This window comes from Amphiprion ocellaris, chromosome 18 (assembly GCF_022539595.1).
Source record: "Amphiprion ocellaris isolate individual 3 ecotype Okinawa chromosome 18, ASM2253959v1, whole genome shotgun sequence".
In the NCBI taxonomy this organism is placed as follows: Eukaryota; Metazoa; Chordata; class Actinopteri; family Pomacentridae; genus Amphiprion; species Amphiprion ocellaris.
The window spans coordinates 9,929,308-9,943,727 of NC_072783.1; the positions used below are offsets into that span (position 1 = coordinate 9,929,308).

At 39.5% G+C, this 14,420-nt stretch overlaps 2 protein-coding genes across 3 annotated transcripts in view; one reads left to right on the forward strand and one right to left on the reverse strand.

Annotated features, from left to right (window-relative positions):
• The window catches only part of ush1gb (Usher syndrome 1Gb (autosomal recessive)), a 17,476-nt gene extending 15,314 nt beyond the window's left edge, over window positions 1–2,162 (reverse strand). The window contains exons 1-2 of one of the 2 annotated variants that reach the window (XM_035950372.2): window positions 1,966–2,162; window positions 580–920 (exon numbers count right to left, since the gene is read on the reverse strand). In XM_035950372.2, the coding sequence (XP_035806265.1) occupies window positions 580–743 (164 nt within the window). In that variant the 5' untranslated portion in view covers window positions 744–920; window positions 1,966–2,162. Of the gene's footprint in view, window positions 1–579; window positions 921–1,965 lie in introns of those variants that run through there. The other variant, XM_055004330.1, reaches the window with a different exon arrangement.
• LOC111571786 (proton channel OTOP3-like) lies at window positions 1,851–13,960 on the forward strand. Its single transcript, XM_023275127.3, has 7 exons — window positions 1,851–2,423; window positions 2,499–2,635; window positions 5,797–5,855; window positions 6,020–6,177; window positions 9,197–9,870; window positions 11,134–11,295; window positions 11,380–13,960. Exons 1-7 carry the CDS (start codon window positions 2,105–2,107, stop codon window positions 11,548–11,550), a joined length of 1,680 nt encoding a protein of 559 aa, XP_023130895.1. The 5' UTR covers window positions 1,851–2,104; the 3' UTR covers window positions 11,551–13,960.
• The last annotated feature ends 460 nt before the right edge of the window (window positions 13,961–14,420 follow it).

A 14,420-nucleotide genomic window follows, 5' to 3' on the forward strand; every position in this document is an offset into this window, starting at 1 on the left:
GTTGACTATTTGTCTCTCAATTATGATGCAAATCTTTAAAGGCTATTTGTTCAAAATGAGTTTCTCCTCCAGGAATCTGCACTTATGCAGCTCTTAAACACTGAACACATGCAATATATATATATTTGATGACTTTGTTTTCTGATTTAAGGGGTAATAAAAATAGACATCCGGAATTATTTTTTCTGAATATGTCAACATGAAGAAATTGGGCATTTTGAGATGAATAATAGCTCAATTACATATTCAGATATATGAATAAAGTAGGTATAATACTAAAAAAAAAGTGTCATGTAAATAATCACATGGGGACTGCATGGTGAATTCTGTTAGCTCTAAATTTTATCCTAAATTAATAAAATAGTAAAAATAATACAATAAAACTAAATATTGTTGTCATAACAGCAGAAAATGAGAATAAATGTCATCTATGCAGTAAATAAAAGGAGATAAGTTGAATTATTTTGCTTCTCTGTTAGTTATTGTTGAAATTTTAAGTTATTAAAACCTACAGCTGCTGATTAAAAACTCTTCTGTTGGTTCTACAGTAACCGGCTCCGGTCCCGGTACCGGACTCACCCTCTGCTCACGATGAGCCGCAGCGCTTCCAGGTTTCCGTGGTAAGCGGCCCATAAGGTCGGCGTCATCCCGTCCTCGTCCGGGGCGTTCAGGTCCTTCCGGGCGGCCTCCTTCAGCACGTCCAGGTACCCGTCCCGGGCCGCCCGGTGGTACCGGTCGTTCATGGCGGCGCCTCGGCTCACTCGGAGCTCGGTTCCATGGAAGCACCGGGCGGTTCTGACCGGGAATAGACGGTCGGTCCGGGACTCGGCGGGTCCGGGGCGGCCTGCAGCGGCGCGGAGGGACGGACGGTTGCTAGGAGACGGACACGAGGCGTGCTGGTTGTCAGGGAGGGGTGGGACCTGGTGACGAGAGTATACGCCCATTTTTAAAGAGACAGTGACTTCTTTAGAAACACCTGTACAATCTAATGTAATCAATACAACAAATAGAAAAAATTTATTTGAAACATCTGTATAGTCTATTATAATCAATAAAATTGATAGAAAATGTATTAAAAACACATGTATAATCTAATGTAATCAATGTAACTGACTGAAAAAATGCAATATAACACATGTACAGTCTAATATAATCAGAATATAATCAATACAACTGATAAAAAAAATCATTACAAACATCTGTACAATCTAATACGATTTCCCTCCACAGAATCATAATAGTGACTCTTTAATGATCTTGTATCATAACTCAGAATTTTAACTTTTCAAATCACGTTTTTTCCTTAGAATGTCAAAATCTGGGCTTTTTAGGCTAATATTTTTTATTTTTATCATTTTTTTTAACTTTTTGCTTTTGTTTTATGACTCAGCAGTCATAATTGTGATAATTTGTTGTTAAAATTTGTCTGAGTGAATCACAATTTTGACTTTTCAACTCAAAATCTGGACTTTATTTGATATTTTGGACTTTTTATCATATTTTTTACTCAGTTAATCGTTATTTCATGTATTTCTAATCAATAGAGGTGTTTTTTTCATTATTTCAATTCATATTTTTTTCTTCAGAAGATCAGCATCTGGACTTTTGTCCTCAGTTTTGTGACTCTCCACGTCTTATTTCTGACTGTAGAGGGGGCCAACTAGCAGACTTTGGAGTTCTACTAGAGTGAAACTAAAGATTATCAGCTCTGAGTGAACCATTTGCTGCTACTTGAAGCGGTGAGGAGATAAGACTGCAGATATATTTAGGAATCAGTTCCTGGTGGATTCTCTGCTTACAAACCGATACTGAATCTTTTCAGCTGCTTCAAAGCAAAATGATGAGACTAAAACTCTGTTGTCTGCAGAAAGACAAAGACTCTTCTGTGGCCTTTTTGAAGTAAACTTTGCTCAGGAGGCAGAGCGTGAAAGGAGGTCAATGTGAAAAGTAAACATGAAGTTTTACCTGAGAAAGGTGCGTCACTGAGGCCACACCCACAGCGTGGGAAGATATCCAACGATTATTGGGAGGAATTCCTTCACAGGAAGAAACCTGACTGAATGGAAAGACACACAAGGAGGAAGTAAACAGAAAGCAGGTGAAGATGGATGCTGGAATCTCAGAGCTGGACTCGGACCCTCAGAACCAGGACCCAGATGTGGACCCGGTGCTCCTCTGGGCCCCCAGCGGGAGGCGTCTGATCTCCGGTCTGCTGGGTCTGAACCTGGTGCTGCTGGGAGCCGCTCTGGTGGCAGGAGAAGCCTTCAACCCGGAGGGCCTGAAGCATGAGGAGCCGGAGGTGTTCCTGCTGGTTCTGATGGGGTCCAGTTTGGTCTGGATGCTCTGGTACCTGCTGTGGGCCCGGAAGCAGCCCGGCATCTGCCCCCACCAGGATCACCACGCAGGGGGCACCACTGTCATCGGTAAGCTGCTCAGCATGCTCGTAGAAACAGAGTCTGTTTGGGTTTTCTAACGGTGTCCGGTTCTGCTGGTTTCAGTGGTTCTGGTTCTGTTTGCTGCCTTCAGCCTGCTGCTGTACGTCTGCAGAATCGGTTATCTGATGAGCGTCAGGGAGTGTAAACCTGCTGCTACTCTCATCTCTCCGTTCATAGAGGTGCCGTTTCTCGCTCTGCAGGTAAAGAAGGACGTTTAAAATCTGGCAAACTTCCCTCCAGTCACAGCATGAAAGGTTTATTTGTTCAGGACTTATCAACAATAAGGAAATTCAGAGAGCTTCACATAAAATAACATAAAAAAACACCCTGCACTCACCAGTCCTAGGATTTAAACCTCATAATGGCTCCATGTTATTATAAAAAGTGAGACCTGTGCTGTAGTAACATCAACCTACTGTTTCACCTGTTTAACAATTTACTGTTACTTTACACACTTCTTGATTTGTTGAATTACACATAATAGAAAAATCACAGAAAAAAATACTCTGCTCTAAAGGAAAAACAGGCCAAAACTGTAAATGATGTCCAAATCAAAAATCTGTATATTTACACGTGGCTTTTCATTCCTTTGCAACATTTGACTGGAAAATTTAAGCATTTTTACTGTATTTAAATCAGCAAAAATGTTACTATTTTACACATATCTGCAGCTATTTAAAAGAGACATTCTGGAAATTAAGGTTTGAAAAAAAAATAAGCGCAATTTTACAGATTTTCAGGTTTCAGATTTTGTGAAATTACAGATATCTAGAAAACGCATTTATTACCAAAAAACAAACAGAAAACAACTATAAATAATGTCCGTTTCATAAATATGTATTTTTTGCAAATATCATTTTTTTCTTCTGCAACATATGACCATAACATTACTCTTTTACTGTATTTTAAATCTGCTAAAATATAAATATTTTGAATATATTTGTTGCTGTTTTCACAGTTTCAATGCTAGTGTTTTAGACAGCTTTTCAACATATTGTGCCCTTGCTGCTTTTATTTATTACTGGATGATCAAGCCTTTAATAGTCCTGGTGAAGAGAAAATTTCCGCCCATAAAGTCCCGTAAAACAATACGCAAATAAATACCATAATAATCAGATCAAATCTGCTGCCTGTGTTGCTGACTATAAACACTGTCCATAATGTAATAATGGTTTTAGTAACCACAGCAGCATTTAATAAAACAATAAAATCTGCTTTCATTCACTCTACCAGCTGCTGTCATATTTTCATGTCATTTCCCTCCTAAATTTAACATTCTGTAGTGATTTGTAGTTTTTATGACAAGATAAGATGTGAAAAAGTCAGATTTATTAGTCAGTTTTAGCCAAATACGTAGTTAGCTCTACTACTGCTTCAAAAGACAACTGAAACGATGGCAATGACAGCTTTTAGAAACAGTAACTTGTTACTTGGCTCCAATTCTTACTCCATAAAATGAAATACTATCAACAATCAAAGTACAAAAACATTTCTTGGTAATGTTTATTAAGATACTTGCCCCTTTCTGCAGAGCCCGGTGGTGTGACACCAGCATCTACAGTCTGTTTACCAAATATGTAGCTAGCTCAGCTGCCAGTTCAAAATAGTTGTGGTTAGCTCCTCAGATGGAGCTTCAACTGTAAAACTGTAAACTAATTAGCTACTGTAATGAATTAATCTTCATATGGGTGCATTTAAACACCTAATTTAAAAGTATCTAACTACAACAAATCACGTAAATTTCTTTACAATCAAAAGCCGCAGAAAAAGACTCTAGTGCTACTCTGCTAAGCTAGGCTACTTAGCTTTTAGGATGCTAGTTGTTACTTTTTCTCGGATAGATTTGTGATTATACTTTTCTTTTTTTAGCGTATGTGGGAGAACAAAAACGATTCCTAATGTGTTCAAAATTGAGTTTACACATTTCAGGAAAAGAGAAACATTTGCTAAACATTTGCTAATACACTACACTACACTACACTAGCGCTGTTAGCTAAGGCTAACAGCGCTAGTGGTTAGCCAAGGCCAGTAGGTTGCACTTAGAGTAACTTTCACCTTTATTTTCTAGGTTTTGTAAAATTTCCATACCATTTCTCCTCAGTATTTCACATTTTGTAGTTATTTGTAGTTTTTATGACAAGATAAGATTTGAAGAAGTCTGATTATAAGTCAGGGGCTGCACAGTGGCGTAGTGGTTAGCACTTTCGCCTTGCAGCAAGAAGGTCCCTGGTTCGCGTCCCGGCTTTCCCGGGATCTTTCTGCATGGAGTTTGCATGTTCTCCCTGTGCATGCGTGGGTTTTCTCCGGGTACTCCGGCTTCCTCCCACAGTCCAAAAATATGCTGAGGTTAATTGATTACTCTAAATTGCCCGTAGGTGTGAATGTGAGAGTGTTTGTTTGTCTATATATGTAGCCCTGTGACAGACTGGTGACCTGTCTAGGGTGTCCCCTGCCTTCGCCCGAGTCAGCTGGGATAGGCTCCAGCCCCCCCCCCGCGACCCTAGTGAGGATTAAGCGGTGTATAGATAATGGATGGATGATTATAAGTCAGTTTTAACCAAACATGCTAGCCCGGCTGCAAGACCACTGAAACAACAGTAAAAAACTGTTGCTGATAGTCCCTTTTATAAGCCTTGTAACTGTACAAATATTTATTTTTTATATTAAGTATTCTTGCTTCTAAACTAATTAGCCACCTTAAAAAGTCAGTCTTTTAATACATGCATTTAAATACCTAATTTAAAGGTGGTTAGTCCCAACAAAGCAGGTAAATTTCAGAGGCTACTGCTACTCTGCTAGGCTAGGCTACTTAGCTTTCAACAGCACTTGTTGCTGCTTCTTTCTTGAGTATGATGTAGGATTTTTGAAATACCATCAACAATCAAAGTACAAAAACATTTCTTGGTATTATTTATTAAGAAATTTTGTGCACAGCTCCGTGGTTTGTGGACACCAGCATCTACAGTTTGTTTATATGTGAAACAATCAGCTCGTCGTCCAAACTAGACTGTGCCAAACAAATATAGCTCTCAGAATTATTAGCAACTTATAAGCTACAGATAAAGGAAATTAGAAGCTTACAAGTGCTATAAGTGAACTGTCGTTTATTGTTATTGCAGTCATGTGCACATTACAAGCAATTTAAATGTTATTTACCATCATAGGAGCAAGAAAACAACTTTCAACCTGTATATATGTCAATATATTCAGGTTGAGAATGAATGCAGCTCTCATGTAATTAATTATGAGGTGTATTATTTGAAAAGAAAAAACATTCAAATTTAAATTCTTAGATTTGTCCTTAGTTTTATCATTTTCAGGTGTGTTCTTGTTAGATAACTGTGCTTTTCTTCTTTTGCAGACATATTTGCTCTGGGCTCACTCCAAAGACTGCATTCACAAGCACAAAATCGTCACCAGGTGCGCTACTTTGTATAATAAACAGACTGTGTCTGTGTTTAAAATATTTTTTATACAAGTGAGTCAGGTTCTGGTGTAAATTACTTTTGTATTCTTTGACGCGTGTTTATATTCGCATGCCATTTTAAGTTATTTGTCATATTTTCATGCTGTTCTAAGTGCAGGTCGGGGTTGATGGTGATCCTGTCAGCCGACCTGCTGCTGTGGTTGAACGCTGTGACGGAGGACTCCATCCATGAGGAGATCGAGTTAGAAAAACAAGACAATCTCATGTTCAGCAACACAAACTCCCTTGATGATGATGACAGCTTTGATTTAGCAGGTAGTTTCTGTAACATGAGCTGAAATTACAATTTTTCAGTAAAATGATAAGTTGACAACTATTACATTAATCGTCAACTCAGTTTGTGTAATTTGAAAGAGCTAAATTGTCTACATTCTCTTTAAGAGGCCTGCGTGGCGGTGTTCAAGTCTGAAAGAAGTTTGAGACCAGTTCAAAACCAGTTCCAAATTAAATGTGAAACCAAAGTGAGTTCAAAACCAAGTTCACAACCAATCCAAAACAAAAACAAAGTCCAAAGCCAAGTCTGAAAGCAGTCCAATACCAAATCTAAAACTAGGTCCAAAACAAGTCAAAACTCAAACCAGTAGAAAACCAATTGCAAAACAAGTCCAATACCAACTCAAATCCAGTCTAAAATCTAGCCTTAAACGAAGTTACAATCCAATTTCAATTCAAATTCAGTTTATTGCCATTGCTATAAATACCAGGGGGACGTCATTAGAGCATCTGACAGTTGACATCACATCACAGATATCAAGTGCAAGCAGTGCAAAAGTCTCACCCTTAAGTGCACAGCGTGAATCCCTTCCAAGTGGCAAGTATAAGTATGCACAGCACACATCCTGCCCTCAACAGTAGCAGCAGACACAAAGAAAGGTCTAGCAGACGCCCTACTCACACAACAGTAGCTAATTACCAGTAAACATACACTGCCCATCCAAAAAAAAAGTCAAACACTCTATTATTTCATTGGACCGCCTTTAGCTCTAAGAACGACACACATTCACTGTGGCATCATTTCATTAAGCTTCTGCAATGTCACAGCATTTATTTCTGTTCAGAGATACATACATTTTTTGCCAAGATCTTATACTGATGCTGCCAAAAGTTTTCTCCAGAACATCCCAAAGATTCTCAGTGGGGCTGAGGTCTGGACTGTGTAGAGGCCAATCCACAGATGAAAATGATGTCTCATGCTCCCTGATCCACTCATTCTCAATGCGAGCCCAATGAATCCTGGCATCGTCATCTTGGAATATGCCCATGCCATCACTGAAGAAAAACTCCATTGGACGTTCCATTGGTGGAACAGATTGTGTGCTGGGTGTGACAGGTCCTGGAGGATGTTCTGGACTGTGGATAGCAATGGGAGGCCTTTCCCCGCAGATTTTCCCCACAGATTTTCCCACTCGTTGAAGAGCCTGCTGATCAGCCTTGGTGCAGCTGGAAAACTCACACTAGTAGTCCGTATGTCAGCACACTTTCCACAGCACAGTGGTAAAAGTTCAGCTTTATTCTCTTTGGCCCATTTAAGCTTCTTGAGGAAGAAGAGACATTGCTATGCCTTCTTAATGGTCAGGGTGGTGGGTTTCCCCCAAGACAAGTCCTCTGTAAGAGTCATACCCAGGAATGTGAAGTTTAAGACCCTCTGCACCTCCTTGTTACCAATGAAGAGTGGGGGGTGGCTGAGCTGTTCAGATCTGTGGAAGTCTAAGAGAACCAAGTTATGTTATTGGACCATGCTGCCAGCTGTTCAACTTCCTCTCTGTGTGCAGTCCCATTGCTGTCAGTAATGAGGCTGAGCACTGTTGTATTGTCTGCAAATTTGACTATGTGATTGAATGGAAAACAGGGGGAGCAGTCATGTGTGAAAATTGTGTATAGTAGTGGACTAAGCACACATCCCTGGGGGACCCTGGTCTCAATGATTAAGGAGGATGATGTATGCCTCCCTACCTTAACACACTGTGAGCAATTTGTTAAAAAAATCCAATTACATAAAGAGGGATTGAGACCAAGGTTGTGTAGTTTGTTATGGAGTTTGTTCATCCAGATTGTATAATACCGAACTAGAATGAACAAAAACCAGTGTGATGTAGTCCAGAACTGTCATACTGAATGCCTCCAGCAACCAGTGTGTTGGTGTTCCCTGGGCCCTGAACACAACCCAGTCTGTGGTGTGGAAGCAGTCCTGAAGCACAGTGATGGCATCCCCTATCCATGACCTGATAGTCCTGACTATGGGCCTGCTGGTTCTGATTTTAGGTGTATACCAGGGGTGTAGCAGGAGAGACACAGGATCTGACAGACCCAGGTGAGAGTACACCTGGGCTCTGTATGCATTTGCTACATTAGTATACACCTGATCGAGGTTCTTGTTTCCTCTGGTTGCACAGCTGACATTACGGAGGAACTGACGAAAAACAGTCTGTAGGTCAGCATGATTGAAGTCCCCCGCTGCAACAAAGACACTGTCAGGGCATGCAACCAGACAAAAAGGTCCAAAATTCATCCAAAGTCCAGTCTGAAACCAGTTCAAAACCAAATGCAAAACTAGTCGAAAACTATGTCAAATCCAGCCCAAAACCAGTGGAAAACCTAGAACTAACCAGTCCAAAGCCAAGTCCAAACTAAAGCTGGTCCAAAACCAAATACACACCAGTCCACAACCAACTGCAAAAGCAATCCAAAACAGAATCCAATCCAGTCCAAAATTAAGTCAGAATATAAGTCCGAAAGCCATCCAAAATCAAGCCTAAAACTAAGTTTAAAATTAGTCCAAAAATATGCAAGAACCAGTCCAAAACCAAGTACAGAACAGTGAAAAACCAACTGCAAAATTGTCAAATCAAGCTCCAAATCCAGTCCAAAAGCTACTCAGTCCCATTACCTACGTCCAAAAGCAGTCCAAAACTCATCCAAAACCACAGGAGAAGTTGGACGTTGGAAATCAAATACAAAACTAAGTACAAACCAGTCAAAAACCAATTACAAAACTAAACCAAAACCATGTCTAAAACCAAGTTCTAAACCAGTTTGAAACCAAGTACAAACCCTTGTTAAAACAAGTACAATCCAGGACAAAACTAAGTACAAAAACATGTAGAAACCAGTCCAAAACTAGGCAGAAATCATCCTCCATCTTTATGTTTGGTTTGTTCTCCTGCTGCAGGATGAATTTAAGGTGCCTCCCAGATGTTGCTCCATTATAGATAAGCGCTCAGTGTTTAAAACTGGAGATCACTACTGTTCGGATTTCTAACTAACATTCCTGCAGGAAACTCGTCGTGTCAGTGCAGTGCCAGTGCCGCCTGCGTCGCCTTCCGGAAAGGCTTCGAGATCCTTTATCCCTTCAACATCGAGTTCTACCTGATGGCCAGCTGCATGATCTACGTGGTCTGGAAGAACGTTGGTCGCAGGACGAGTCCAGACCACCACCACGCTGACGAGAAGTTCAGCCTCCGAGTCCTCTTCAAGGGTAGGATCATATTCGGCCTGGTGTTTGGCGGCCTGGTCCTGGTCGCAGGAGTCGTCATCTTCGTCCTCTACCAGATCTGGGTGAGTGATACGGAGCGTCGCCTCACTGCCTTCCTCGTCTTCTACGGCTACCATCTGGCCATCATGCCCATCATGTCGCTCTGCTCGCTGGCCGGGGTCCTGGTCCACCGGCTGGAGAGAAGAGCCCACGAAGGAAGCCACAACCCGACCAGAAGCCTGGACGTGATGCTGCTGGTGGCGGCGGCTCTCGGCCAGCTCGCCCTGTCCTACTTCTCCCTGGTTGCGGCCATCGCTGTGGGCACCCATGGGCCTCTGGGGGACCTGGACCTGTCCTACTCCATCCTCAGCCTGCTGGAGCTCATCCTCCAGAACATCTTCATCATCGAGGGCCTCCACCGGCACCCAAGCCTGGTCACCAAGAAGAAGGAGAAGCAGTGGAGCGGCATCTTTAAGGTACACTGTATATAAAAATCTAACAAAAACTATGAAAATCTGACCGCAAGGAAGCCAGAAAAAATATATTAAAACTGCACTGTACTGCAAAGTACAAAAACAGTAAAAACAGTCCAAGAAATGGCAAATATCTGTAAAATAACAAGATTTTTAGCTGATTCAAATACAGAAAAACTGTGCAATTTTATAGTCACGCATTGTAAAAAAAAAAAAAAAAAAAAAAAAATTTACTATTTATAAAAATAGAGATTTTAAAAATGTGTTCATGTATTCTTTTTTAATGTCAACAGGTACTTATATTTCCTTTGGGCCTAATAAAATTTTTATCTTAACTTATCGTAAATAAATACTTTGTTTAATTTTACCAGATGTATTCTGCAATTTAATGAAATTAAGCCAATCTGTAATATATGTGAGTGATGAAAAATGAATTATTATTGTTAAATCATTAATATACAGACATTTTCTTTCATATTTAGGCAAATATCTGTAGAATAATTCTATACTATTACTGTTTGAGCTGATTGAAATACAGTAAAAAAGGGGTAATTTTACGTCCAAATATTATCAAATAACTTATAAAAATTTGTAAAAATACAGAGTTTTTTAATTTTATACATTATTTACAGTTTGAGTTGATCTGGGGTTTTTTAATTTTTGGGTTTTTTACAGTCAGCATATAAATTAATACTTTTTTGAGGAATTTTACTAGATATTATTTGTAATTTAACGAAACAAGTAAAATATGTTTTAAAAAAATATTTAGCATATTTCTTTTCTTAATAGGCACATTTTTTCCCTACAAATAACCTAAAATATTTGTAAAATAATGATTAAATAATGACTATATGTCTAAAATAATAACTATTTTTGATTGATTTAAATACATTGCAATACAGTAAGCAGTAAAAAATACTGCAATTTTATAGTTGACATACTGTACCAAAACACAGAAAATCTTTAAACAACAGTTCACAAAATTATTTGCCAATTTTCCATTCTTAATATTCAGAATTTTTTACTTCAAATAACAGCCCAAATCTTTAAAACAATAACATATTTTACTGATTTAAATACATATACATACATATTTAATGTGGACATTATTAACAGTTTTGGCCTCTTTTTCCCATTTTACATGTAGTATAATAGTTTTTTCTGTGATTTTACAAGTTATTATAATGTTTATTATATTGTTTATACAATTCTAAATTCTTCAGTGCACCGTGGTAGGGTTTGTTTACATTAAAAACTGTCCTACAGTCCAAGAAAAAGGCTGTTCAAGAGGAGAAGACGACGGATATTTCTCTGCTGGAGGGAAACACATCAGCGCCACCTGGTGCCCAGGAGCATGATGGGAAAAAAGCCTGGATCAAAAGAGCCACGCAGGAGATCTGCGCTTTCCTCATCCTCTCTAACATCATGGTAAAGTTGTGTTTATGAAAGAATGAATTAAGAATAATCATTTCCTGCCTGTTTAAATCACCTGGATGTTACCTCGGCCCTCAGCTCTGGGTGATTCCTGCGTTCGGAGTTCATCCACAGTTCGAGAACGGTTTGGGGAAGCAGTTCTTCGGCTTCAGCCCCTGGTTCGTTCTGGTGAATCTGGGTCAGCCGCTGGGAGTTTTCTACAGGATGCACTCAGTGGCAGCTTTAATGGAGCTGCTCATCTCTGCATGACGACCACCTGATACCAACTGAATCATGTTAAACTAGACCAAACCAAGAAGGGAAATACCAGCAGCCCACGTTTATACCACATCATCTGGCTTGATTAATCACAGATTCATTAAGACTTGAACATGACGAGGCCTTGAAGTGTTTGGGCCGGACTGCCCCAGAGTACGTTACATGATTGATAGATTTTTATGGCAGTCAAGATGGTCGAACTACAGGAGATTCACTAGGAAATAGAGCAACTTTTGTTTGATTGATAGAATGAGGGCAGAATCAGTAGATAGTGTGACCAAGTAGGAGAATTTTTATTATTTTGAATAATATTGTGCGAGCAGATTGGTAAAATATATTGATATTTAATGTGTAATGTTATAAAAATCTAAAAAGAAGTGGTGCTACTTGTACAAAACGCAAACAAAGTGGTTTTAGATTGCAAAATCTTGCTCTGAACTCGACATCTTCGGGATGAACTGGAATACAGGTTCAACATCTGCTGCAGAGACTGAAACCAGCGGAATGGAGGCTGTTACAGCTGCAGATTAATGCCAACACTGCTGCAATGACATGTTCAGTTATTACAGATAAATATAATATGAAAGTGTCCACATATTTGGTGTTTTCTTACCAGCACATACAGAACATACAGAACTATAAAATACTGTGGGAAGGTTTTTAGAGTATTTTGGCAAAATCCTTGGAAACAAGAACAAGGATTCCTGCAGCAGATGACCTGAACTCCAGAGTTCTGATCTCAGCATCATGGAGACCGTTTGGATCACACAAAGAGATACTGAGAAAGACTGAATCCATAGAAAGACTGTGGTGAGTCTCCAAGATCCTCTACAGTCAGCATAAAATCAAGTCCTGGACCAGGTCAGAAACCATTCCAAAACTAGAGCAACACCAGTCCAAAACAAAGTTGGGAAAGAGTCTGAAATCAATTCCAAAACCCAGCCCAAACAGGTATAAAATCAACTCCAGAACTCACATAAAACCATTCTAAAACTAAGTCTGAAAACAGACCAAAACCAGGTCCAGAACAAGTCCAAAATGAAGCCCAAAGTAAAAGTATTCCAAAACCAAAAACCAGTCCAAAATCTACTCCAGAGGGCAGTCAAAAACTGAATAGGAAAAAAAAAAAAAAAGTTCAGGGCCAGTCCAAGATCAAGTACCAAACTGGTCTAAAACCACATCAAAAACCAGTTGAAACCCAGGTCTGAAAAGACTTACAAAGCGGATGGATGGATGGATGGATGGATGGATGGATGGATGGATGGATGGATGGATGGATGGATGGATGGATGGATGGATGGATGGATGGATGGATGGATGGATGGATGGATGGATGGATGGATGGATGGATATTTTATTAATCCCGAGGGAAAATCAAGTAAGTCCAAATCCAAGTCTAAAACCAAGTCTCAAACCATTTCAAAACAAGTTCAAAAAACAGTCCAAAACCAGTCTGAAACCAAGTGCCAGACCAGTCCAAAACAAAGTCCAGAACTGGTCCAAACCCAGGTACCAAAACTGGTCTAAAACCAAGTCAAAAACCTAGCCTGAAAAGAGTTTGGAAGCAAGTACAAATCGAAGTCTAAGATTTGGTCCCATACCATTTCAAAACCATTTAAAATCAGTCCAAAACTGACTCTACAACCAGTCTGAAACTAGGTGCCAGACCAGTCCAAAATCAAGTCCAGAATTAGTCCAAAACCAAGTGCCTAACTGGTCTCAAACCCAGTCATAAATCAAATCTGAAATCTGTCAAAAGGTCAGTCTCAAGCTAGTCTACAACCAAGTCTAAAACAAAATAAAAAACTAAGTCCAGAATGGGGTCCAAAACCAGTTCAAACCCAAGTCTGAAAAGACTTTGTAAGCAAGTCCAAATCCAAATCTAAAACCAAGTACCATACCATGTCAAAACCAGTTCAAAACCAGTTCGAAACTAACTCCTGAACCAGTCCAAAACCAAGTGTCAGAAGTAGTCCAAAACCAGGTACCAAACTGGCCCAAAACCAAGTCAAAAACCAAATCTGAAAAGACATGTGGTGCAAGTCCAAGTCCAAAGCCAAGCCCCAAACCATTTGAAAACCAGTCTGAAACCAAGGCAAAACAAATTCCCTAATACCAGTCTGAAACCAGTCCAAACGGAAATCCTAAGCCACCACATCCCAAAGTTAAAAACAGGGTCCAGAACCAGGCTGAAAAGAAGAACCATCATCATGGAGTTAGTCTGGATCATATGAAAACACTGAAACGACTGAATCCACAGAAGAATTTTATGTTCTCCAAGATGCTAAACAAGCTACCTGCCGAGTGCCTTGATAAACTTTGTACCAAAGAGATCGGTGCTGTTTACAGGCTCTATAATATGGATCTGTTTTTAAAAATAAAAAATATTGATGAAATTGTTTTTGAAAAGCATCCTCGCTTTACTTTTAGTTCATAAAAACTCTCTAAGCCACATGTGAAGTCCTTTGTACACAACTAAGACTAACAAGGACAGTTTCCAGTGGTGATGAATTCCTTTTGAACCTCTAAACAATTTTTCCTGTACAGTTCTTTGTAAACTGAACTCAACCCATTAAGATAAAGCTGAGTCGTGGCACTTTAATGTAGAATCACTGTTTTATTTCAGGCTGAATGTGCTGCAGCACAGAACCTGAAGAACATTTTCAACTGTCCAAATACTTACAGTCTGCATTGAAGGTGAAGAGTTTCAGACGTGCCGTCATATGTAAATACTTCATTTTATCACCTAAAATACTCTTATTGTTGGCAAAATGGACAAATTAATGTTCAAAAAATGTCATGAATGTTTGAGATCTAATGACCATTTTGTTGACATCCTTCATATTTGTATAAGTTGACTG

Coding starts and splice junctions, on each gene's coding strand:
- LOC111571786 (XM_023275127.3), top strand. CDS start 2,105: ATGGATGCTGGAATCTCAGAGCTGGACTCGGACCCTCAGAACCAGGAC. Junction 2,424..2,498: donor AGGGGGCACCACTGTCATCG/GTAAGCTGCTCA, acceptor TGCTGGTTTCAG/TGGTTCTGGTTCTGTTTGCT. Junction 2,636..5,796: donor TGCCGTTTCTCGCTCTGCAG/GTAAAGAAGGAC, acceptor CTTCTTTTGCAG/ACATATTTGCTCTGGGCTCA.